The sequence below is a fragment of the Ixodes scapularis genome, unplaced genomic scaffold (assembly GCF_016920785.2).
Source record: "Ixodes scapularis isolate PalLabHiFi unplaced genomic scaffold, ASM1692078v2 PGA_scaffold10__122_contigs__length_95168666, whole genome shotgun sequence".
Classification (NCBI taxonomy): Eukaryota; Metazoa; Arthropoda; class Arachnida; order Ixodida; family Ixodidae; genus Ixodes; species Ixodes scapularis.
In genome coordinates this window covers 58,914,058-58,939,942 of record NW_024609836.1, presented here as the reverse complement: position 1 = coordinate 58,939,942, position 25,885 = coordinate 58,914,058, and the positions used below count along the sequence as shown (strand labels likewise).

The following is a 25,885-nucleotide window of genomic DNA, read 5'->3' as shown; positions in this document are numbered from 1 at the left end:
GTCTGACCAATCGCATAACTGCACATGCAAATGGTATGGAGTTCATTGAGTCCCCTTCAGATTTCTTGCACAATAAAGGTTCAACATGGCACCCAAAGATGATTCTGACCAATCGCATAACTGCACATGCAGATGGTATGGAGTTCATAGAGTCCCCTTCAGATTTCTCGCACAATAAAGGTTCAACATAATGTACATTTTATTGCTGTCAGTCTCAACCAAGTGCCGGCAAAAGTTTGCGCTCTTTTCTGACATTCTTCTTTCGTTTTTTCTCCAAGTACTTCTCCAACTTGCCAGCCTTCTTCAGTTCCTTGAACCTCTCGGCAAGCTCAATCTTGCGCTTCTCGGCTGAAAAAGAGATACGACTGAAGATGTGACGCTGGAAAAATGTCTAAATGAGCACGGATACATGGCAGAGCTCATAATCGTCAAGTTATGTGGACTATTGAACATTTTATGGGGCTGCAAAAAGTGAGCAGTTTGAACCCTGGATTGATGAAAGGGATCGTAGTAAATGTTCCTTTATGTTTCACAGTTTACTTTGTGCATTCCACCACCCTATAGACATGCCCGGTGTCTGTAGGGTGGTGTAAAGGTGGGAGGGTTTAAACCTCTACAAGCTGAGAGTTTGGTGTAGCAGTTGGGAGAACTGAGCAAAGTTTGGGTCTGGCGAGATTCAGTGTAAATTTGTCGGACGTGTACGCATGCACAAACTGGTTGGTGCACAGTGAGCACAGCTTTGTGTTGTCCCTTCCATTCCTCCTCTCCAGTCCACAATTTCTAGACTTTGAATGTTTTAAAACATGTAGATAAAACGAAAAAAAAAAAAAAAAAACTGCATGCTTTGTATTGATTGTTGAGTGCTATTATAGCATTCAAAACTGCTTGATTAAAGGAATGTTTCCCAGTCTGCATTGTAATACTAAAGTAACCTAACTGGAGCACTTGTGCAGCAGTTCTTTTTTGAGCTCTGATATTGTGTGGATGCCCAGCATATGAGCCCCATGGACCCATAAAACACACACTTGTGCAATACAGATAATACAGATCTGCAAGATTATATTATCAGTGCAGTGATAACACTATCATTCATGGGGAGGTTACCCACAGAGGAGTAGTATCATATTCCCAAAGAACAAGGTAATAGTTGACAGTTACATGTAACCTAACTTTAATCCAATTAAAAATTTATTTTGGCTAGAAAACGAATGCTGGTAGCATTAAAGTCTCAGGATGGCCTTTGTATGGCGGAAACACAATCTATACACTCAGAGTATCCTAGAAAATCCAAAATTACGATCATGCGTGGCCTTTTTACAGCGAAGCTGTATATTTCTACCAGCCAAGGAAATTTTCGTGTCGTTGGCGTTGTAAGCAAAAAACTTCCGGCGAACAATTGAAGGCAAAACAGCATGTCTCCTTTGAAATCAGGCATACAGCATACAGCTCGGTATCCGTTTCAATAAAGAAAACCACAAAACAAGCATCAAAACCACATGATGGATGATAAGGTGTGTGTGAACAATCCCACACGTTCCGGTAAAGATTAGGATTGCAGCTGCTTCGAAAGGGGTAGACGTCGTTCAAAGCCCTCATGTGAAGTGCAAACCGCATAATGGATGACGACGAAGCCTACGAACAATGCGAAGCACGTTCCTTCTCCCCACGTGTTTTTCCCGGTAAAGATTACGGTTGCGTAAGCTACTCCGAGTAGAAAAGTACCGAACAGCATAGAAATCACGTAGTGACGTCACCATGCTTTCATATATAATGTGCTTCACCAATGCAACTCAACCAACCACCATTCATGGATCATGCATTGATTTAACCTTAGCAAAGAACATCTCTACAGTGAGAACCGAAAATCTCAGTGTGCATCACACTGATCATAAAAGAGTCGTGAATGTCGTTGTGAAGTAATAAAGGATGTGGTTAAGTACTTTTCACTTGTCTCTGGTTTCACTTTTTGTAGAGCCATGTGCGTGGATTTTCAAGTGACGCCGCAATGGATAATCGTGGGTGTCATTTACAGCTTCGCTGTCCAGCCACCTCCACAGCATGGATTGGAGCCACAGCTATTTCTCAAGAACTCTGACCAAATACTGTGACACGCCCCTTTTTTTAAATGCAACATGTAAACTAACGCTTCCAAGGCACTTCAGACAGCCCGCAAAAATTGGTTTCTCAATGTATCACGCTGCAATCTACCACAAAGGTGCAAGCAGGTAGTGGAAGTTTACAGTAAAAAAAATCAAGGAATGAAAATAAACAAAAAAAAAAAACCTGTTTTGGGCAATTTACGACCACACACTGCAGACGGTGCACATGTAGGGAGAAGTGCTGCCGACATTCCGATTACGATAGCAGACGATCCTGCAAAAGAACCCGAATCAGCCGGCGCTTCCTCTATGCAGCGTAAGCCATCTGTTGGCAGCACTTCTCTCTATGCAGGCATTGTCGGCGATGTGGCAGCATAGATTGCCCAGAACAGGTTTCTTCTTTTTCTCTTCTTTAAACAAGGAAAGCTTTTTCTTCTTTTTTTTTTTTTTTCACTATAAATTTCTATTACCTGCTTGCGCCTCTGCAGTAAATTGCAGCACAATACGTTGAAAATTTGATTTTTGCAGGCCATGAAGAAACGATTTCATAAACCACTTTAGTGACCCTCCCACAATGTCATGCAAGCACTTCCGCTTACTCTTGTTGAGGTACAAGGGCTTGTTGTCGCCCTTGTGGCCCACGAGGAACTTGTGGTACTGCTTCTCCAGTTCCACCTTCTTGCTCTTGATTCTCTCACTGGCCTCTTGGTTTTGCTACGTGCAGGGAAACCAACAAAAAACGGACAACCTTAAGTTGTGCATCCTTGATCGGTTTGTGGAGCTGGACGGATGAGGTGCCTGTGCTAAGCCAGCGCTATAAAAATGGAAGACGTGCACAAAAATACCCGTATAATTATGCTTCCACGTTTTCAGAGTTCATCTTTGGTGCAAATCAGAGGGTGTTTTTCCGAATTTGTTTTTCATGGCAGATTCGGCATTGATTTCTGTTAGATCATTGATTCTCCGAAATTCTGCACTTCTTTTCTAAGTTTACTGTTTTTGGTTACGTTCCTGGTTTCCCATAGTTCTTCATGAAATGGAGTAGTATCAGCACACCAATGCATCAAAGGACAGAAAAAACCATCCCAACTGTGAGAAATATATATTAGAAATCTGAAGGATTATAGCTTCCACTTATATCAGAAATGCTCCAAACCCAGATGATGTTGTGGTCTAGATTGCGAACCAGAACAGATGCTAATGCAATCACATACATGATTGGCTTCTTTTGCAACCCAGAGACACAGCAACATTGACCAATTCGCTTGAATAGATGCTGATAACAAGCACCCTTTAAAATGTCAAAGTCTTTTAAACAGCGCAAATCTTACCAGCAAGTGTTTTTCTAGGTTTCACCGGTTTTATCCGAAAACACAGAACCCTAGTCATCCAAAATCTGGCTCTAGAATCTGGCTCAAAAATGTCCCTACCATTTTCTGGAGCAGGCCCCTGAGCGTCTTTCGACGGCTCGGATCTTTCTCGTTGCGGATCATTTCGGCCAGCTCTTCTCTCTCCTTGGCTTTGATGTCTTGCACAAAGGAATAAGTTTCTCTAAATACTCGCTCGTCGAAGTCGCCGGCCCTAGAACTGAACCGCGGATCTTGATGAACCTGGGAAAACACAAAAAAAAGTTGCCTGGCTTAGGCCTTCAATCAAATGGAATCAAGCTGCAATGGCACTTGATGGGCTTTTCATTGAACAGCACTTGCTATTGGAATGATCTGCAATGTGACATGAGGAAAAATAAACTGTGAATGTACAGTCATGTCTCATTAACACAAACATATCCGTTCCCCAGAAATAGTCGTAAATAGTGAGAGTCATCCATAATAACAAATCAAAGTCAAAACACACACATCAACAAGCGACATGGTCTCTGACCGCTTCTGCTTCTCGCCTAATCGTCTGCTCTGCCTTCCAAATGACCAGAGTAGCGTCCGGCCTTGCCTTTTACGCCAATGAGAGGCTTATGACCTAAGGGGGCTTTTGCTGTGAACCACTTCAAGGACAAACATTTCCCCCTACCCTTCATACTATACTCCGTTTGACCGCAACTTGGCAAAAAGTGAACGCTGCCCCGTCGGCCAATTGGAGTGACCGCGGCAAAGCACGTGACAGCCTTTACCAAAAGTGCGGGGGCAAAGTGTAGGTGGAACCCAAGCAGTTGGAGAAGAGGGGAAGGAAGCATTTTGCAAAAAATGCTTAACTCAGCTTTTGGGATTTTTTTAAAATTTTCTATTTGCTTTGTTCTATTAGTCCTTATCAAGTGCTACCAATCTCAATGTCTAGTTTTCTTTCGCCCATTTAGAATAGCTCATATGTATGTGCAAGCATTGCGCTACATGTTAAAATTGTCTTTAAGGAATCTGTATTTTGCGTGAAATGCTCAACTCCTCATCCGTGCTTGCCTTCTATTTTCTGCTTGGCTCTTGATATTGCTCTTACCAGAACCACCAATGACTATGTCTAGCTTTGTTCCGCCAGCCTAAATTTTGCTGAAGTATATTTGTGAACTTTCTTAGTATATTGCAAAAGTATTTCAAACTTTCTGTTCTTTTGCACTTCCCCTCATGTAACACATTCCTGGGAAAATGTCCTTGAGGGCAATGATCCTAAACTTGGACTTGGAACCTCTTTTATGTGTCCCGGATGTCGCTTTGTCCGCCCTGTCACTCAAAATTTGTGCAAAAGCGGCATTCTTCTCTCCTCTGCCCGTGTTTTCAACAGCACTGCGCTACCTAGTAAGTCACGTGTCTCTTTCAGACATGCTGATGGGCTCGCTTGGACTCTAGCCTTCGACGTTTGACGAGCTACATTGAAACGGAGTATAGGAGAAATCTGCTTCATGGGTCCAGGGCTTCTCTTCAGGTCCCCACTTGGGTACAGACCTATATGACAAATCAAAACGTGGCCAATTAGTTGTTCTTTCAAAAGAAACAGAGGTTGGTACAATGTGAAAAAAAGATTTTAAAATTTTATTTGTTGAAACTACAATGTATGTGTGGAAGGTATATAATAAACACTGAAACCTCCACAGCTATGTCAAATTAAATGACAAATAAATAAAATATATGACAAAATTTAAAAAAAAAAAATTCAGGCCATCCAAAATATGCACCATACCCACGGTTATCACTTCTGAAAGTTTGTGCACTCTAATTGACGTTGTCTATTTTTGGTTCGTCAGAGTTAGCCTCCGTAACATGTATGCTTTTCAACGAAGGAATGCTTATATTGGTGAAACACATATAGTACAATTCACATCTCCAGCAGAATGCTTTCTTAGTGTTCTACCTTGGTTTGGTTACAGCCTTGATTGCAGTTCCTTCATATTTAGCATTTCTGTCCGCCTTGTTGGGAACATAAAACATGCACGCCGGCTCACGAGAGCCTTGGAAATTATAGTGATGCTTACCAACTACCATCTGATAAGCGACGTCTATAACATCCTTTAAAGGTATACTTCAACGAAATTTGAAATATTCCCATCGTGTTCAAAAAAAGGTTGAATATGATTCACAATATCCGTAAATGACAATCGCACGTTTGTATTTTGAGCCTGGTGGCTGTATTTTTTGTTATAAACGGCCCACTCTGGCAAGCGCTCGGAGAAGGCCCAGCGGAGACCATGTGACATCCAACGCAATCGTGACGTAGGTCGTCTCAAGACGAGCAAATCTACGCCGAGGCTGACGTCGAGAGGATGGCCTAGTTGTTCCAGCCACCGAAGCGGCTGCTTTTGTACGAATTTTGAGTGACAGGTTAATCTTCTATAATCTTGTAGGGGGCAACAGCGACTTCTGCAACACACAAAAGGCATTCTCGGGAAGAGGGGAGTTCCTCCTTCCCCTCTTCTCTTGTCGTGGCCGGAGGCGAGACAACCTCCGTCACTAGCCGTCAAGGTTCCTAGACGGGCATTACAAACGAGGCGTTAGCGACATCAACCAGGTGCTCTTTGCTAATCGTTTAATTTGTTTTAAAATTCCTTTTCGAGACTTTTTTAACGATATATTGGTATGTTCGATGTGATACTGCTCCTTTGAACACATATAGACAAAAAAAAATGAGCGCCGAAATTTTGTTGTAGTATCTCTTTAAATGTCCCCAAAGCTCAAGGTCGAGAAAATATGCCACAGTACAGGTGAATTATGTAAATATCCCATCTTTGTTATGAAGACTGATGCAAGTTAGACAAATGCAACTACCGTTTCCAGGACTATTTCTAACGGCCCACCAGCTTGTGATAAAGCTCAAACCTACATTCAACATGAAACTACAGTTCTTCGGCTATCCACGAAATTGTGGAACATAATTCTTTGCACTAAATTTAATTTCTTGACGGCGCTTGGAAACCACCAATCACCGGTGATCGATGGCCTATGGGCGCGGTCAGGAAAGAGTGAAAATTGAAGTTGCTTAAGTATTCAACTAAACGAAGAACTTCGGAAAAATGTGCATGTGTAGTGAACTGAGTAGTAGCAGAGCTTGTTTTTGTTTTGTTTTTGGCCCCGTTTTCTACGCTGCAGATTATGGTTACCCTATGTATAAAGGACTTATCTTCTTCCTCATCTATGCACCTCTTCTTTGGGGCATTGCATCATTTTCTCTGAAATGTTGCCACATGTACAATCTGACCATGACATGCCTCTGCCTACTAGGTTATTCTGATAATAGGCAGTTGCTACCCTACTGCAGAATAGAAGGAAGAAATGGGGTGGGGGTGGGGGTGGGGTGGGGGGGTGTGGTATGCCGCTTACCTTACCTCACCTCACCCCTTCTCGACTCTGCATGACACTATGGCACTGGTCACGTGCAACATGCAGATTAACAGCAATTCAGAGGGGGAACACAGGAAATGTAAAGAAGAAGGCTTGGCAAAATTATAGCTTTTCGCGCGTAGGCTTGCGTATGAAACAAGCATTGCCTACCTTCTTCTTGACTTGGAAGACTTCTCTGTACACTGGGACCTGATGCTTTGCTGACTGTTCTCTCGGCCTTTGAAGAAAAGGTGGAAGTTGTAGGAACGAGATTCGAAGTAAGAATGCCTTACCTATTTTTGTTGTCTCGCTTGAAATTTTTCTTGGACTTCTTGCGGTCCACCCCAAAGACGGCTTCTTTGTACCTTTGGTTCGGAAGCGTGGGGGTGAGAGCTTTAGAAGGCGAGTCATATTAACGGCTAAGAGGAACGGGTTAAGGGGGGACATGGCCTGGGAGGGTCAACTTTTGAACCATTGTCTCAAAGTGATTCAAACTTTCAGGGTGAATTGAGCCCCTTTAGGATTGGTGACATCTAAAGTTTCAGCCTTATAGGCCAATTCTACAACATATTATGCTTAACAAGCTTTAGAAAAAAGTTACTTTATTAGGAAATGTATTTAAAAAAAATAATACTTGCAATCCACAAAATGTTTGGTTTAATGTGAAGTAGAATACCCACAGTGCAAGTTAAGGTAAAAATTAAATGTAGAAAATGCAATTCTAGAGAAAAACAATAACACCCAAAAAGAGCAAATGATTTTAACAAATTTCTGAGTTTTAAAATATTCACTTTTTGTCATGAAAAATTTAGCTTTTTCAGATTATGAGTACCTTAACATGTTCCTCAGGAAATTTCAGTCAAGGACACCACTGAATGAAATCTTTGCACTTTCAAAATGTCAAATGATACATTTCCTCGTACCACATTTCCTGCCAAAAAGTGAAACTGAGAAAAATGCATTTGAAGTTTCAACTTTGGGTTCTTTCTTTTCTGTGAGTCCGAGGTAGGCAAAATTCACCTGGTGCATTGTTAGCACCTTCCTCTTCGAGACTTCCCTGTTCCCCTGGCAATAGTTACCAGTTTGTGTCATTTGTAGGCTAGCTAACATTTGTAGCAGGCATTCGTTGACAAATAAACTGGCAAGAACTAAGAGGCAAATCATACTAAGGAAGAGCAGCAAAGCAGGAATAAGGTCTGAAGTGGACGATACTGTGAAAGGGTGTTACTGAAGATGGCACAATATCATGTCACCGGGCAGGGCCACTCGTAAACCCTGTTTCGGGTCTCAACCAATAAGATTGCTCATACCAAATTTTCAGAATTTTTTCTGTTTGGATGTATTGGGTCCTCCTAGCCATTGATACTTGTAAACTTGGAAAGCTTCTACGGGCTAAATCTAGAGTAAATAGCACTTCCAATGAGGGTGAGATGTTGCGGCTAGGTTAAAGGAGTATGAAGCAGTGCTAAATAAAAAACTCAAAAAGCTTGCTCCCTGCTGACTCAGAGGGCTGCCGACATGTCAAAAATAATTTATTCTGAGATAAATCCTGCATGTTTATAAATGAAAGTTTCTGAAACCATTCTTTGAAAGTTAATAAGCCTAAACATATCATTTTTGAAAAAAATGTTTTTCTCTGAAAATTTTGTATTCCGAGGCCATGTCCCCCCTTAAGCAACATTTACATACATTTTGAGGCCGATCTTCTCTTTGAGCGCGTGAAGCTCTTCAAATGACATAGAGGCAAGATCTGTAAAAACGTAATCAGTCGCATAAAAAAAAAAAAAAAAAGTCATACGATGAGTTTTTTGCGTGTAAAACCGTCTGTCTGTTCAAGGTTTGGGACGCAAACATTTTCGCCAGGTCACTTTCTTTGTTTTCCAAGACAACGAAAAAAGCGTGTGAGGATGAAGATACAGTTACACTTACCGTTCCTAATCTCGCCCTGGTCGAAACATGAAAATAAAAGTACGGTAGGTCAAAACGTGAGTGCGTTTTTACCCCAGAAAACGTTGACGAGACAATTGACACACCTCAGGTTTGTCTTCCAACTCGAAGTCATCGTCACCAGAAGCTTCGCTTGCTTCTGAATTTAGTTCATTGTCAGCCCCGTCAGCATCACTTCGATGAGAAAAGTCCACAGTAGGCTCGGCATCAGCGAACTCTTCGTCTTCGCTAGCAGAAGGTTGGGCAGCCTCCTTAGCTTTCACGCGTTTCGGCGGCTTCGTTTTCGTGGTTATTACAGTCTGCACAACTCCACGCTTGCTGCCAGCGTCCGCCTTCACTTTTCCCTTCTTCCGCATCATTTTCGTCGACTCAAATTATCCACAACTCGTAGAATTCAGTCACGTTTTTACGTACAACGACTTGTATGCGCCGCGAATCATGGAGAACGCCATGTTGGCCATGTTTACAGATTACGAAACGTTCGTTTATTCAAGCTTCAGAAACCCTGGAGTTAAACTTAGTGACACTCACAAGATGGAAACTACAACGTGACGTCATAAAGCGATGCGAACGGCACGGCGCAGGCGGCACACGGGTGCGAGGAGCAGACGGGAGCCACTCCCGTGTGGTTTCCTTTGATCACGTGGGTCTTCAAACACGTCACGCATTCTCTTTCACATATTTACTCGCCTACTTCCCCTCTTCCTTCAGTGACACATTTTTAACGGTATCACACGAAATGTGTCATGTCTGATGTTCGCATTTTTTCACCGAATGTACAGTCGCAACAGTTCAAAGTCTCTTACTCCCGTTATTGTCAATTGAGTTCAGATATCTAGATAATAAATGCCGGAGTTTGGCTCACCGATCTCCTCGGAGCTTCCAAAACGTCCGGTATAAAAGGCCGTGCGACCGCGAGTGTGTTTGGAAGCGTGTGTCTCTGACACATCTGAACATCGATCGCTCTTACCCAGCCGATCTGCTCTGATGATGTCGACCGAACACAGTCGGTGCTCCCGTTGCGCCCTTGGGTCGCACGGTCGAGCTCCGCCCGTTCCAAATTAGGCTGCTTTCTGCGGCTTCCTGGGTGTACAATCGGCACTTTCTCCTGTAGGTTACTAAAGTGGGGAGGGTAGCTACGTACAAACCTGCGCTTCCATGTGCTGGCACTGCTCGAGGCAGTCTGCCATATGTTTTCCTCTTTTGTTTCCCATCATTTTTTTGCTGGTATCTTCTCTTCGACGCACGTATCTTGAGCGCTTTTGGATCGCTCAAAATCCGCCAAGAGAATTCCAGATTATAAATTTGGAACTTCCCTACTTGCTGTTGTTGTTTTGCGCTGAACTCTGGTCATATTTGGCGCCGCTCGTAATATTGTTCTTGTCATCTTTCTTTTCGGCGGCGGCTGTCATATGACTTTCGTGGAATATTAATCAGACCACCGTTAGCTGAAAGTTTTTATTCGGTTCCACAAGAAAGGGGGTTGTAATCTCTCATTTGTTCTCTACACGTCCAAAAGTCATAAAATTTGCTTGAGACGAAAAAATAAATAAATAAAAACGGGAACAGATTTTAAAAATACTACTTATAATTACGTAGAGTTTGCTAATTTGGTTTTTAAGTATTGAAAATAAACACATGATTTTACTTAGTAACTTGCTGCCTGCGATCATCTTTCGAGCGAGGCGAAGTGTTTCTGCACGGTTGATTGCTTATCTTTAGGGTTCCGTGTTTTCGGAGTTTATTTTTCGTCAAATTCAGAGTGTTTTTCGGAGTTCATTTTTTGCCAGATTCGGAGCTTGTCGGAGTTTATATTTGTTTGATTCCAAATTATTCGAAATTCGGAGATTAATTTCGCAGTGTTCCGGATGCAAACGTATGCCAGATAAAAAAATAAAACGCGCTTGTATCAATTAAGATTTCTTCAGTTGAATTCGGTGTTGGTGTCATTGGCAATACTAATTTGTCTCACGACAAAAGTCGCACACAAGGGTGGCTTCGATAAACGTCGATACTTTAAAATCAATAAACTGCTGGAGGTAGCCGCAAGGAAGCTCGTAGTCATCCCATCAATCTCTCCCGCGGCCGCGCAAGGTAGAGTAACTAAGAAGTTTCAACTGCCCCTCTTCCCTATTTTGTACAATCTCTATGGTCCATAGCTTTCACTGTTACAGAAAGATACCCTCTCCTTTCTCTAAGTCCCATGGCCCAAACTGGAAACCAAAAGAGTGGCTTTTGTCGTGCTGCCCTGAACCAACCTTGACGAGACTTTTGACAACGGTCCGAGACTTGAAAGATAATTATGGTGTCATTTTCCCAAGACCTTTTTTTCTTTTTTTCTTGAGGGGGGGGGGGGGGGGGGAGGTGAGGGGAGGGGTAGCATGGCCATATTGTCATCCATTTTCATTTATTATATCTCTCATGGTCCGAAGGTATTACAAGGAGGTTCGGAGGCTCCTTGGTAATGACTCATAAGCAACGTAGCGTAGTAATGACTCATAAGCAACGTAGCAATTCGGATAAATCCGAACTGACAAAAATTTTACCGGCAAATGCTTTCCCGAAGCTTTTTTTTTTTTTTTTTCGGATTTATTCGAAAACACGGAGCCCTACATATCATATTTATTTATTTATTTATTTACCCTCAAGGTACATAGTACATTTCAGAGGGGAGGGAACACAAAAATTTTATAGCCATTAATTTTGATTTTTAAGTGGTAAAAACTACGTACCTAATCTACAATGTTTTCTTTTTTCTTTTTTTTTTTTTTTGCACGCAAAAATCATTTAAAACATTCTAAATGCTGCGTGAAAAAGCCGTTTACAACTCCCTGTAACACCGAATTAGAGCGCAGCTCTTGAGGAGGAGGAGGGAAGGGTACTGGGGGGTGAAGTGACCTGGGGGGGGTCACGTGACCATGCCGATGATGTCATCAGTGACGATGACGATGCGGACTCCGATGACGTCATCAGCGATTATGACGATGACGATGCGGATGTCGGTGACGTCACTGATGACCTCACCGGCATCCGCATCGTCATCGTCATCATCACTGATGACGTCATCAGTGACGTCACTGATGACGTCACCGACATCCGCATCGTCATCATCACTGATGACGTCATCAGTGACGTCACCGGCATCCGCATCGTCATCATCACAGATGACGTCATCAGTGACGTCACTGATGACGTCATCAGTGATGATGACGATGCGGATGCCGGTGACGTCATCGATGACGTCATTGGGGAGGTCACGTGACCCCGGCGGGGGTCACGTGACCCTGGGGGTGGTCACGTGACCTCGGGGGGGTCCGTGACCTCGTGGGGTCACCTGACTTCAGTGGGGTCACGTGACCTTGGGATGACCTTGGGGGCCACGTGACCTTGGGATGACCTTGGTAACGCCGACGCCGACGCCGACGGCGACGGCGACGCCGACGCCGCTCAAGCCGGGAACGGGCCCCTAAGAGCTGCGCTCTAAAAAATGATGGCAATTAAATCAGTCAACCAAGGGTGCTGTTACCAAGTGCTTGTTTAAAAAGAGAAACGTCAGTGATGGAGGCAATTGAAGCGGGAAGGCGGTTCCAATCTGCTGACGTACGAGGTATGAATGACATACTGAATGTGTTAGTGTTGTAACTTGGGATGCCAACCTTATGTGCACGATCAAGGCGAGCTGAGCGATAAGATGGTTCGAGCATGAGGCACTGGCGTAAAAGTGAGTTGTGATGGTAGATTTTAATTATGCAATAAGGAGAGACGAGCACATTTACGGCGGGAAGATAAGTCAGGTAATGACAGAGTTATTTTCATAGATGTTACACTGGAAGCACGATGATAGTTAGATAAGATAAATCGAGCTGCTCGATTCCGAATGCTTTCTAATGCAGTGACACGACAATGTTGGCCGGGATCCCACACAGATGAAGCGTCCTCCAATTTAGAGCGGACTAGACACTTGTACAGATAAGTTTTAGCGATGAAGGCGCTTGAGAAAAATTACGTTTTAAAGGGCCCATGAAACGATTTTTGGGTTGGGATAAATCATTTTAGATTGGGATTTTACTAATAGCACATCGTTCAGTGGACCAAAAGAAAAAGGTAGAAAGTCAAAAGCCTGACTTTCAGAGCGAAAATTTGAAAACAGAGCGGACTATTTCGTACCTCCTCCCCTTCGCAACCTCTCTGCCCTTTCACTGTGATACAACCGCGGTCCCAAAAGCGCGTTATCGGGTCCAAACTGACGTCACACGCAACCGGACCTCACTTATTCCCTTCACCCCTAAGCTGACATTGTGGTGGAAGCTACGCGCTTGCCAGACCAACCAGCCGCCTCCCTTTCATCACCTGACTTCATTCTCTGCAGCCACATTTGCCACGCTCACGTGGCAAGTGTGGCTGGCCCAACGAGCACGTAGCTTCAATAGCACTGTCAGCTTCGGAATGAACGTGGTGGGAAAAGCGACTTTTGTCTGAATTTTGAGCGACGGGCTAACCTTCTAGGGGGAGAATGGATGTGTCCGGGATTACACAAACAAGAGTGCGGGCAAGAGGGGACTCCCCCTTTTCGTCTTCTTTAACTGTTTGGTGGAATGCGCGATTTATGAGTTGAGGAGGAAAGCGAAACAGGAAAAAGTTGGAAAAGCTTTTCATGACCCCTTTAAGTATAGTTGTTGGTTGTTGGTAATGCCAACATACGGTTGGCATTACCAACAACATGCTCAATATGGGTATTCCATGAAAGATTAGAGGTGATATAGACGCCGAGGTACTTGTAACTGGAAACAGGTGATAGGGGCGCATTGTTGATATAGTATGTAGGACATGTAGTGTTAGAGCGCGATACTCTCATGGACTTGCATTTATTCGTATTTAATTCCATTAGCCAAGCATCGCACCAGCGAGCAATGTAGTTAAGATCTTTTTGAAGATGAACAATGTCAGATTGGTCAGTGATCTTGCGATAGAGAACGCAGTCATCAGCGAACAAGCAGACTTGTGAAGAAATGTTAGATACTAAATCATTAGTATAAATAAGAAACAATAAAGGACCAATTACGGAACCTTGAGGCACCCCTGAATGAACAGACACTACAGCAGAATTGTTGTTGTTAACACGTACAAACTGTAGACGATCAATTGTACGTGTTAACACGTACAAACTGTGGACGATCATATAAGTACGATCAAACGACCTTCACCGTACTCTGACTCGAAGAGTTCTTTGTACAAAGATAAGAAAACGTTTCATCTGTAAGGTACCATCCATACGCTTTTTTTATTGTTATTTATTTACGCTGGATTTTATGGTGTAGCAAGAATGCGCGTATTGCGAGTCTCATGCAGTTCTGAATTTTGCGGACACGGTTCGGATGCGTATACAATAATCTATGAACATTGCGGATGCGGTTACAAAGTCTGCGAGCCCGAATGACCAAACTGTTACCCGCGCATGGGTTATTTTAGGAAGACTCGAAGAACGTGGAAGCGCGGGGGTACTGCAGCAGGCGCAAGGTGGCGATTCGATACCTCAGATGAATGAATGAATGAATGAATGTTTTTTTTTTTCGGAATCAATTGAAATGGAGGCAGGGACTAAAGGCGTGAAGCCCGACAAGGTCTCTGTCCCCAGTGCAGCGCTTTCCAGCAGCACACAGTTTACAAAGTTAACGCTTATAGTAGTAAACAAAATATCCATTTTAAGACTATACCAGAAAAACAGCTAGTTATTATATACAGATTCATATAAGAAGGGGTTACCACTGCCCACCATGAGTGTCCCGACATCTTTTTTTTTAATTTACTAGAAGTGTTATTAAAATCTATGTGGTCTTTACGGTTATTGGGAGCTTTACTGACTTGATATTCCATTGTTTGTGTTCCATAATTCGTATGGGTATGAGGGGGCCGCTTATGTGCGTGTCGAAGAGGGTATGCATGCGTTACATCACTTATATCCGTCACATATAGTTTTTGTTTGTGAATCAGTTGTAATAACTTAAAGTCATAAATCTGATTGACCTTGAGAATGCCATATTTTTTTTAAAAAAAGTGGTGCAGTGTGCAGGTCTTGTAATTTACCCTTATAATTTTCAAATAGGCGCAACATTTTTTTCTGCAGTGTGAGCTGCGAGTTATAGTTTGTGGTCGATGTCGTTCGTGCCCCACACTGGAAGACAATACTCGAGTAAAAGAGCGAATAATATAAGTTTTTCTTTAGCCATGTTGGCATAAGGTTTCCTATTTTTTATAGACATCCAACCGACCGTGAAAGCTCGGAACTTAATTTATTCACATGTGTGTTCCAATTTAGCTCTTGATTAGACCTAACTCTCAAAAATTTTTGTTCGTAGACTCGTCCTATAATTTCATCTTTAAAATGTATAACTAAGTTGTTACTGTCGCGTTCGTTTTTAGGTGCAAATAGTATATACTTAGTTTTTTCGGTATTTAATTTTAGCTTGCTGGCTGTCATGAGTTCTAACTGGGCTTTGGATGAGTCTGCGAAGAATACACTGGTGTCATCCGGATACATAATAAGCTCATGAGATCCCGGAATTGCTGTAATATCGTTTATATAGAGAAGAAACAGGAAGGGACCTAGGATCGAACCTTGTGGAACTCCGCAGTTTATTTCGGATGTACTTGAGACAATGTTATTCATCTTAACAAACTGAAATCGATTTTGAACATAATTTTTTTACGAGAGCCAAAGCTATTCCACGTATTTCATATGTATGTAATTTTCTGAACAGTATGTCGTGTTGTATAGTGTCAAATGCTTTACTTAGGTCTAACAAAAATTCCTAGTGTATATAGTTTATTCACGATATTGTATATTATTTTGTCTTTTGCATCCACGAGTGCTTGTTCCGTGGATTTACCTTTCTGAAATCCATATTGTGATTTGTTAATCACATGATACTTAGATATAAATTGGTCTAGTTTGCTTTGTATAACGCCCTCAAATAATTTACATTCCCGCCCCTTTTGTAGACAGGTGTAACTTTGGCAATTTTAAGCTGCTCAGGAAATATACCCGTTTCTAACATGCAGTTTATGATGTGTGATGGGACGTTGCTAATATCTTGAGAAACGTATTTAATAGGAACTGGTTTAAGGTCATCGATGCCAGCAGCTACATTATTTTTTTGTTATTTTTGTTATTAGTAGTTCTATTTCCTGTGGGGTGACTGGTGATAACATTATCGAGTTCGTTAAGGAAGTCGTGCTAAATGTGTCGTTTTATGCTTGCGTATCTGCAGTACACTCGCCAACTTCTACGAAATATATGCTCCTTCATTGCGTTAGATAAGTCCAGCCCGCTTACGCGCTTGCCATCGACAATCACAGTTTGTATTTCCGTGGCGTGATTATTATTGTTTGTGAAGGCATTTACCGCTTCCCATACTTTTCTGGGCTCATTCTGGGCTCGCGCTCAAAATCTGCGACCGGGCACTTTATGGCTCCGTCGCCGAACCAGGAATTTCCTGAGGGGGGTAGTCAGGTGTTGGTCAGCGTACCATATGTTTAGGAACCCCCTCCCCTTCTCCTTTATTTTACGCCCTAAATTTTACACATGCAGAAATCAAGAGGGGGGTCAGGACATCCGGACCCCCCCTCTAAATCCGCCCCTGGGCCCAATGCAGGAGGCCTATTCGTGTTCGGCCAAATTACGTTCCATCTAATAACATGCTGTCTCCAGGGCCGAAGTCATCGGTTACAAGAAATAAGTGATCACAACCGAAGAAGACAGGACGACGGGCGCAATCCCCTCTTTGGGGAAGTGAGACATTGTCTGTTCCTGTTTATTTTTCTACTACTGTCAAAAAATTTTTTTTCTCCTTCTGCCCCAGAATTGGGTTAAAGTAATCGTTGTATGGTAAAAATTATCTTTCGGAATAACCAGAAGCAAAAACCTAAGCAGCGAACCAGAAGAGTTGGTTGAGTGCTGCTCACTCTGAAAATATCCCGGGCGACTATTTTCCCGTACAACTCCCGGAGAGCCAATTATCGCAACTTACGGAGGCAGCTCAGCGATATGACGATACCGAAACATATGTCTAGACAAAAAAAAACGCAGTCTGAGTTGCAACATTAAGCAATGCAAGATTGACGTTTTGCACAACTCGGACTGCGTTTGTCGGTTTAAGCATGTTTCGGCATCGTCATTCACTGGCTTTCTAGTGTTGCCCAGGAAAGTAGACGCACGGGCTTTTTAATCTCGGCGACAAAATGGTCAAAGTGTTCGCGTCGTTCGTGTGTTATCAGGATTAATTTCCTTCTTTTGCTAGCACATATGCGCCCGCAATCGAATTCTCACTGTGACGCCGTAGAGTCCGCCGATGGCAGAGCGACCGTCCCCGAGCGAAACGCCGGGACTAGGGAGCCTTCATAAAGGACACACCTTCGCCCGCCTCGCCCCTGGCAAAAACGCGAAACCTCTGGGCGAACCTAGGGAGCCTTCACAGCGCACATGCAGGCACCCTAGGCGAACCAGGCCAGCGCGTACCCGTACACAAACACGCCTGCGTACATACACACGCACGCGCAAGCAGTCCGTCCCGCAGTCGCCCCAGTCCCAAACTTCCCGAACGCCCGTAGCGCGCTCCCAAGGCCGGACGAAAAGATAAGCCCCTCAGTCGGACGAAAAGATAAGCCAAGCCCATGAAGGCACTCTAAGCGGAACAACACCCTCTCCCCGTTTTTTTTTCTATGCGTGGATTTGCTAAAAAAAACCAACAAAACAAACAAACAGAAATGCTGTCAGCCAGACAGGAACTGCCCTCCCTTCTAGCTTCTCTTGCACTTTAACCCCCCTTGCCCACGTGCAGGCGCTTTTCTTTCTTTTTTGTTCTTTCGTTTCCGGACGCCTCCTTGCGGAGTTTTAAGTTTTAATCGGCAGCTCCTTCATTTGTCTTTCTTCGTCAGGTTTTCTGCGTCGTTTAACCCCGTGTGAGTACCCCTATTTCGGTATGGCTGTAACGCGTGTGATATGGTTCAAATGTCGCGAACCGGGTGGTGTGTACATGTTTTGCGGCTGTCAGTGGTTTATGTTCAACGATGCGGTTGGACCCTTTAATGACGTTATCGTCTCTGTTTGATCGGTGGGATGATGACAGGTAGGCCTAATGACAGTCATTCCTTGTCGCCATGGCCGTCCGTCAGCCGTACTTTCGTGTACCCGGTAACGTCAGAATGCGAGCGTTTTTGTTGCCTCACGCACGCTTTTTCGAGATGTCGGGTTTCTTGTTTGTTTTTCAGCGTGGTTTTGGTGTTCTGCCGAAATTGCGTTCTTTCTTTGTGCACGCGCTCGTGTTCGGAAACCGTCACTTCCTTCGTCGGCTAGACTGCGTGTCACTTTTAAGTTTCATCGACGTTTAGGCTGAAACGTAGGTGTGTTTTTCTGCACGTGACAATTCTGTTTCCGCAATTTAAAGCGATTTACCCGCCTTTTAAAATTAGTCGGAAGAATCTGGACTGAATGGGGGACTAGGGCCATCTAGTGAATGAGCTGCGAACTAAAGCGATGGATGGATGGATGGATGAATACGGCTGAGCCCTTTGGATCGGGCGGTAGCTTACGCCACCTAGCCATTTTGTTTTACCATTTAAGCTTAGAATATTTAAATGTGAAATCTATATTCACTCCGCAGTGCAAAGAAAGTGAGGCTATGAAACCCCCTTGCCATCAGTGATTAAGAAAATACCTAGTTTTCTCTCGATTTCTGCCACCATTCACTTAATCTTTGCTTGGTAATCTCTACAGTCTTGAAATCCACTCTCCCTTCGCTGTCTCTAAAACCCAATGACTTTATTAAATCTATGTTGTCTTCGGTAGGCATAGGGTGAAGCCCTTTACAGTAGAGTATCAAGTGCTCAGCCGTCTCGTCCTCCTCTCCACAAGCAGTGCACACTGTATCAATTTCCTGGTACTTCACTCTGTATGTTCTGGTTCGCAGAACACCCGTTCTTGCCTCAAACAGCAATGAGCTTCCCCTAGAATTGTCATAAATGCTTTCTTTGGCAATAACTCTTTTGTTTAATCTATAGCTTTCCAGAGCAGTCTTTGTCTGCATTCCCTCTAGCCACCGATCTCTTTCTGTGGCCTTAACTTTCTTCTTAACTGAGACTTGCTCTTCCGTATCTTCGCTATAGAGATGGTGCCAGCGCCGAAACGACGCTGGCGCCATCTCGCGCAAGCCACTCACAACCGTCTTGGAACAGGAGTCCGCGTCGTCAAGGCGGCGTCGGCGGCGTCTTCACGGGCTTTCACGAGTGCTCTTCTCGATCAAGCAGGTTTCACTCGTTTCTCAGTTGCGATACCGACGCTTCGACGTTCTCAAATTGGATGCACATGTCTCGCCACATCTGCATTGCACGAAAATGTTCGAAATACTTTATTTAAAGTTCTCGTACTTTATTCAAAGTTCTCGTTATAAAAGTTACTTGGACGTGGAGTGACTACTTTTTGGGGGCAGAAGCTTTCCGTCAACTTCGGGATCCTCAGTTCACTTAATTTGTGTGTTTTCCCCTTGATGTATCTTACTAGATCTTTTCTCAAGTATTAGTATTTTGCAGTCGTGCTCTCGGTTTGTGGTGGTTCGTGGTCGAACGTGATCGTCTGCCATTTGTGATAGCAGACGACGTTTCGCCGGAAGCACTTTGAGACATCCGGATTTTGAACCTGTCGAATACATGTTGCGTTTGATTTTTATAGTGCTTCATATGTTATTCCGAATTGTTTTGCTCGCAGTTTTATGTGGGTTTCCTGTGATTTGCGGTGCACCTTTTGAGTTAGTTGGCGAGTCGAGAGATGGCGATGAGGTCTCTCGTACGACGTCGACGTCGTGTCTAGAGGGCTTATTTCAATTAATTCCTCATTAATTGAGACATTTCGAGATTGTACACTATAGGAGAGTTGTATTTGGATCGACGTCACATGGGAAAAGCGTACCGGTGTCCACTTTGGCGCTGGGAAGCCATGCGCGTTTGTTTACCTTTTTGCGGGGTGGTATGTGCTCTTGGGGTTCAAGCCCTGAAGGACTTGAAATTAAAAGCCAATTGGGGGTATCGCTTCTCGGCCTTTTGGCTAAGATCAAAGTGTAGTGCGTACGATCACAGTGCACTACCTTTGAGTCTTCAGCACGTTTGCGGCCTCCACGGAAGAATTATTGCTTTGTGGAAACATCGTTGGCCTGAGCTTTACCTCATCGGTGCCACGGGTTGGCCCAGCATTGCACTGCCTCCGGGACCTGCATCAGCCTCTGCCACTGGGACCTGCCTCTGCCACTGGGACCTGCCTCTGCCACTGGTACCTGCCACTCGGACCTGCCACTCGGATCTGCCACTGGAACCCTGCCACTGGAACCCTGCCACTGGGACCCTGCCACTGGGAACCTGCCGCTGGGAACCTGCCACTGGGAACCTGCCACTGGGAACCTGCCACTGGGAACCTGCCACTGGGAACCTGCCACTGGGAACCTGCCACTGGGAACCTGCCACTGGGAACCTGCCTCTGGGAACCTGCCCCTGAGACTTACCCGGTCAACCAGGAGCTGGATGGGGGACCTGCCCCACCATGGCAGACCCTGCAGCCTGCAGTCCAACGATGCCGCCCAACCAGATGTCGGGAACGAGGAGACGCAGCAGTGGCATCCCGGTACCATCGCCTCGGACGCCAACGGCACCGAACCCCCCAGGCCCACCCCAATCGGTGCTCAGTGAAGGTCAGCAGCCGCGCCGGGATGGAGAGATGCTTTTCGTCTCCTTCCCGGCTCCACACGTCTTCAAGTGCCCAGAGGAAGGCTGCTCAGCTGCTTACACTGCGGCTGCCTGGACTGCAAAACGACAATCCCTACAGCGGCACCTTGAGGGAGACCACGGCATGCGGATTCGCCGCACGGTCAACCTCTGCACCTTATGTGGGGCTACGCTGGGGACAAGGCCGACATCACACCCATGCCTGGCAAATGGCAGAGCAGCTGCTCAACCCACTCAGCAGCGGTATCAGTGCAACAAGTGTCCACAGTCCTTCCCCTCCAGGAAAGGGCTACACAACCACTTGCAGTGGCACGGCAAAGAGGAGGCGAAGCAACTGCGAGCAGCCAGCTCCCAGGCAAGCACCACCCCCACGGAAGAGGCGCAGCAACCGCCTGCAACACCAGCTGCCTCGGCAGTAAGCAGCGAGCCTGGGGAGCTCAACCAACAACCTCCGCCATGTACCAGCCCAGTACATGGTGCCGACTCGGAGCAGAGCCGCCGGCTTGCCACCCCCACCCCCGAGGACCAGAGCACCAAAGGCACCCTCGCAAGCAGCCCCATCATTCAGGCGACAGGCGAGACCCCTTCTGCTCTGGCAGAAAGCCCTTCAGCCAGCTCCCAGGCAAGCACTACCCCCATGGAAGAGGCGCAACAACCACCTGCAACGCCAGCTGCCTCGGCAGTAAGCGGCGAGCCTAAGACGCTCGAGCAACCTCTGCCATGCACCAGTCCAGTGCGTGGGGACGGCTCGGAGGAGAGTCGCCTGCTCGGCACCCCCACCCCCGAGGACTACAACACCAGAGCCACCCTCGTGAGCACCCCCATCACCCAGGCGACAGGCGAGACCCCCTCTACCCTGGCGGAAAGTCCGATGGACGCGATGGCCACTCCATCTCGCCTATTCACCCAGGACTGTCCCAGCCAAGGAGGGAGCCTGCAGAACAGCGACCAGCAGGAGGACGCCGTGGAGACTGCACCTGCCAAACTAGAAGATGACAGCTCAGTGCTCGCCGAGCACACCAAAAAACTCCGGCGACTACTGACAAGGGCCCCTAATGCAGACAACTGGGCCGAGTTCGGGAGCATCCTGGACGATGCCATCAGCGTGATAGCCACCACAGTGAAATTGCCTGGTGCCACTGCTGACGGACGACCGCGGCGAGAGGTCAACCCGCAGAACGCCCAGCAAATCCAGTCTCTCTACCGCCGCAACCGCCGCCGTGCGGTACGACTGATTGCGGAGGGCCCCTCAACACTGTGCCCCATCCCACCAGACGAACTAGAGGCGTATTTCAGCACCGTCTGGGCACCGAAGGAGGCCGACACGACGCTTCTAACACGGCGGATGCCTGCCCCTGGTGAGCTGAGCCTGGCGGCATTCACGGAGGATGAGGTGGCGGCGCGGCTGCGGCGGTGTGAGAACACTGCTCCTGGTGGCGACCGGCTCACCTACCACCACTGGAGGACCGTGGATCCGGAGGGGAGCTTCCTAGCGGCTGTCTTCAACTGTTGCCTACGACACCGGCGAGTTCCTGCATGCTGGAAGGCGTCCCGTACGGTGCTCATCCACAAAAAAGGCGAGAAGAGGGACCCCACAAACTGGCGCCCCATATCCCTTGGTAACACGATTGCCAAACTGTATGCTGGATGCCTGGCATCCCGGCTGCAGGGGTGGTTGTGCGATCACGGGATCCTGTCGCAATGCCAAAAGGGGTTCCTGCCGCACGACGGTGTGTTTGAACACAACTTCGTGCTGCAGGAGCGCCTTGACGCGGCGCGAACAGGTGGTGGTGACCTGTGCGTGGCGTTCCTCGACTACGCCAACGCCTTCGGGTCAGTGGCCCACAACGCACTCGTCGACTCGGTTCGAGGTGCGGGCACTGGGGACGCCTTCGCCAGCATCATCCAGGACCTGTACGAGGACAACACGACGGCCATCATCAGCGAGGGAGGCACAACAGAGCCGGTCGCCATCAAAGCAGGGATCCGGCAGGGCTGCCCGCTCAGCGGGCTCCTTTTCAACCTCGTGCTAGACCCAGTGATCCGGGCGGTGCAGGGAGGCCAACGGCAACACAAGATCCTGGCCTACGCCGACGACCTCACCCCCATGGGAGGCAGCCCTGCCGAGCTGCAAACAAGGATCAACGTCGTCACCGCGCTGTCCTCCGGGCTCGGGCTCCAGCTGAACCCATCTAAGTGTCGGACCCTTCACCTGACGGGGCGGCAGCCTGTGGGCACGAGGCCTACAACATTCTGCATCGGGGAAGCAGAAATCCCCCACATGACCGACTTCGAGGCGCACACTTTCCTGGGCCGCCCCGTGGGCTACAGGGTCCTGCCCGACACCGCCTGCGTGGACGACGCGATCGCCCTGGGGAGATGCCTGCTGTCCTCAATGCTGGCTCCCTGGCAGAGGCTGGACGCCATAAAAACATTCCTCTACCCGGCCCTGAACTTCGCCATGCGAGTTGGGGCTGTGGGAAAGGAAGAATGGCGCCGCCTGGACGACACCCTGCGACCCCTCATCAAACGAACGCTGTACCTGCCAGCAAACTCCTCAAACAAGTACCTCTACGGGAGTGCAGGTGCAGGAGTCGCAGGGATCCCGGAAGCAGCCGACATCAGCGACGCGTGCCGCATTGATGGTGCGTTCAAGCTGCTCTCGTCGCCAGACAGCGAGGTACGTGACCTGGCACTGCAGGCGGTGACCAGGGTGACGGAGAAGCGGCTCAGGAGACCAGTTGCAGCAGAAGACGTGGCGGCCTACCTATCCGGAGACACCGAAGGCGACTTCAGAGCAACGTCAACGCAGCTCCAGTCGGTGTGGACAGAGGCCCGCAAAGCCTCCCGACGCGCCGGCGTGACCTGGGAGCTGGTGCCTGAAGGAGCCAGGATCGCCTGTGGGGGAACTACCATCTCCCCCAAGCATCGCCACAAGGTGATCCGGACACTCCGAGGCATCTCGACAGCAGCAAACGACAGAGCGCTGCACCAACAACCCAGCCAGGGAAAGGCGATGGAGTGTGTCGCCGCTGATCGCGCCAGCTCTCACTTCATGCGGTCGGGGCGATACACCCGTTTCACCGACTGGCGGTTCATCCACCGGGCACGTCTCAACCTGCTGCCACTCAACGGAGCGCGTCCATGGGCCTCGGCCGTCGACCAACGATGCAGGGCGTGTGGCTACCAGCAAGAAACCTTGCCACACGTCGTCTGCCACTGCATGGTCCAGAGCCAGGCCCTGACGCGGCGTCACAACAACATCGTGAACCGCATCAAGGCAGCAGCGACGCCCAAGTTCACGGTGACGCATGAAAACCAGCCGGTCGGGGAGTCAAGCCTGCGTCCAGACCTAGTGCTGGCGAGGGGTGAGGAGGCCATTATCATTGACGTCACCTGCCCCTTTGACAACAGACGTGCAGCGCTGCTGGAGGCGCGGCAACAGAAAATTGAGAAATATGAGGCCATCAAGCAGTACCTGTGCCGCCGCTACCAGCGCGTGACTGTTGCTGCCGTAATCGTGGGTGCGTTAGGGTCCTGGGACCCAGACAATGATGCCACCCTCAGGAGACTATGCAGCAAATCATACTTACGACTAATGAAGAAACTCATTGTGAGTGAGACGATAGCAAGCTCCAGGGACATATATGCTAGTCACATTGCTGGGAAGCGCCTTTAGAATATGTATATTTTCTTCTTTTTAGCATTGTATTAGCATCTTTTTTTTCTTCTTCTCTCTTATAACCTGTGTATAATTTCCCTAGCTAGCCAATGTATAAAATTCCCACTAACATTACGACTTGTACAGCTTCCCATACTCCCTGTATATGTAAATAACATGCAATAAAATCTCTGTTCTTATCAGCTTAATATCTGATACGGGTCCTATTTGGACCCAAGATATTAATCTTATTTTTGGAATGCGGCGTAGTGCTTGAGGTTTACCTCACCTATGCCACGGGTTGGCCCGGTATTGCACTGCCTCCGGGATCGGCCCACCCCCTCACGGGGGGAAATCTATAAATCCAAAGGAAGAATCACATATCTCACACCGTTCCAGTGCTGCTGACGCATTCTCTGCATGATCGCACTCTGGTGTGCGACTGAGGCCAGTGCGCCGTGAATGATGCGGAATGATTGATATATTGGAAGTCTCATAATATCTGTGCTCTTCGCTCAATCTGAACAGGATCCTGGTGAGTGATGAAAAGGTCTTGCTGTTTTCAAGGGGCATTCCTTTGTGACCTCTGGCGAGCCAAATCTCCGTGGATGAGGAGGTCTTGCTGTTTTCAAGGGGCATTCCTTTGTGACCTCTGGCAAGCCAAATCTCCGTGGTCAGCAGAGTTGTGTGGATGTGGTGCGACGTGAAACACTGCAACAAGGCCCTTTTCGCAGTGTTGAAGTCTTGGTGCTCCGTGAAATGACTGTGAGGTGCCAGCTCTGGCGACAACGGCAGTAGTTGTGTGCCTTTGAACGCCTTCTTACGGTGTTGAAAGGTGCACAATCCTGTGAAATGTTAGCATTGACAAAGAGCAGTGGTGGTGTGCATTTGATTTTCTTTGTCTCAGCACTGAAAGTGTGGTGCTCCTGTAAGGTGTCAGTGTTGGTGACAAAAGCAGCAGCAACCTGTCTTTCGATGTCTTGTCACAGTGTTGAAAGCTTGGTGCTTCCTGAGAAGTGATTGTGAGGTGTTGGCATTGGCAAATGTACCAATATCTATGAGTAATAAGGTGAAACTTTGGAGGGGGTTCGGTTTTGAATTGTTTCAGAAGATTCCAAAACCCTATGGATGAAATTTCGGTTGTTTGAAGATTTGGCAGTTTTGTCGCAATCTAGCCAACATGGCATCATTCATTTTGGTTTTGTGGACGTTGCGAGTGTTTAAAGTCTTTAAACCTCGATACAGGTTGAAATCCGACCCGTTATTGGTTTATTTTCTGCGTTATAGCACGACATACCAGGTTGCCCGCAGTGTGTGTGTGTGGGTGTCTTCGTAGATCCTAGAACACCATGCCGAGGCCTGCAGGTGCATTGACCCATAAAGCACAGTATTGATCCGTGCTCGAAGTGATGGCCAAACTGACTACAGGAGCTCAAAAAGCAAAGCTCTATGGTAGCTTGTGCACGTCCAAGTCTCGGAGCTCTGGGTGCAGTCTGTGGCCTCAAAACGTTTTGGTCACGAATCACGGTTGACTAATCGGCGATTTCATTTCCACTGTGGAAACACGCTGCCAGTGGTCGTCAGCGAAGCATTCCGTGTGAAAAGTGCCAAACTTTCAAGCACAAGCAATAAACGTCTTTAGTTAAGCAGTGAAT

At 46.8% G+C, this 25,885-nt stretch overlaps 1 protein-coding gene, 1 long non-coding RNA gene and 2 other non-coding genes across 4 annotated transcripts; 3 read left to right on the top strand and 1 right to left on the bottom strand.

Annotated features, from left to right (window-relative positions):
- Nucleotides 1-181: 181 nt before the first annotated feature.
- Nucleotides 182-9,262, bottom strand: LOC8036187 (ribosomal RNA processing protein 36 homolog). The gene is made up of 8 exons (XM_002411717.5): nucleotides 8,890-9,262; nucleotides 8,786-8,801; nucleotides 8,546-8,606; nucleotides 7,150-7,221; nucleotides 7,028-7,094; nucleotides 3,530-3,709; nucleotides 2,699-2,813; nucleotides 182-348 (listed from the first exon to the last, which is right to left on the bottom strand). The coding sequence occupies exons 1-8, from the start codon at nucleotides 9,160-9,162 to the stop codon at nucleotides 215-217; spliced, it is 918 nt and encodes a 305-aa protein (XP_002411762.3). The 5' UTR covers nucleotides 9,163-9,262; the 3' UTR covers nucleotides 182-214.
- Nucleotides 9,263-17,650: 8,388 nt separating this feature from the next.
- LOC121047007 lies at nucleotides 17,651-25,470 on the top strand. The gene is made up of 2 exons (XR_005798397.1): nucleotides 17,651-17,761; nucleotides 24,759-25,470. It is a non-coding gene; the product is annotated as an uncharacterized LOC121047007 (long non-coding RNA).
- Nucleotides 19,879-20,074, top strand: LOC115329533. Its single transcript, XR_003920123.2, has one exon. It is a non-coding gene; the product is annotated as a U2 spliceosomal RNA (small nuclear RNA).
- On the top strand, nucleotides 24,386-24,573 carry LOC115329530. The gene has a single exon (XR_003920121.2). It is a non-coding gene; the product is annotated as a U2 spliceosomal RNA (small nuclear RNA).
- Nucleotides 25,471-25,885: the final 415 nt, after the last annotated feature.

What these genes read in the sequence shown, in the direction of transcription:
- LOC8036187 (XM_002411717.5), bottom strand. Translation starts at nt 9,162, where the DNA reads ATGATGCGGAAGAAGGGAAAAGTGAAGGCGGACGCTGGCAGCAAGCGT. An exon ending in AAGCGAGACAACAAAAATAG is followed by an intron (nt 7,095 to 7,149) that starts GTAAGGCATTCT and finishes TTTTCTTCAAAG; the next exon opens with GCCGAGAGAACAGTCAGCAA. An exon ending in TCTTCCAAGTCAAGAAGAAG is followed by an intron (nt 3,710 to 7,027) that starts GTAGGCAATGCT and finishes GTGTTTTCCCAG; the next exon opens with GTTCATCAAGATCCGCGGTT.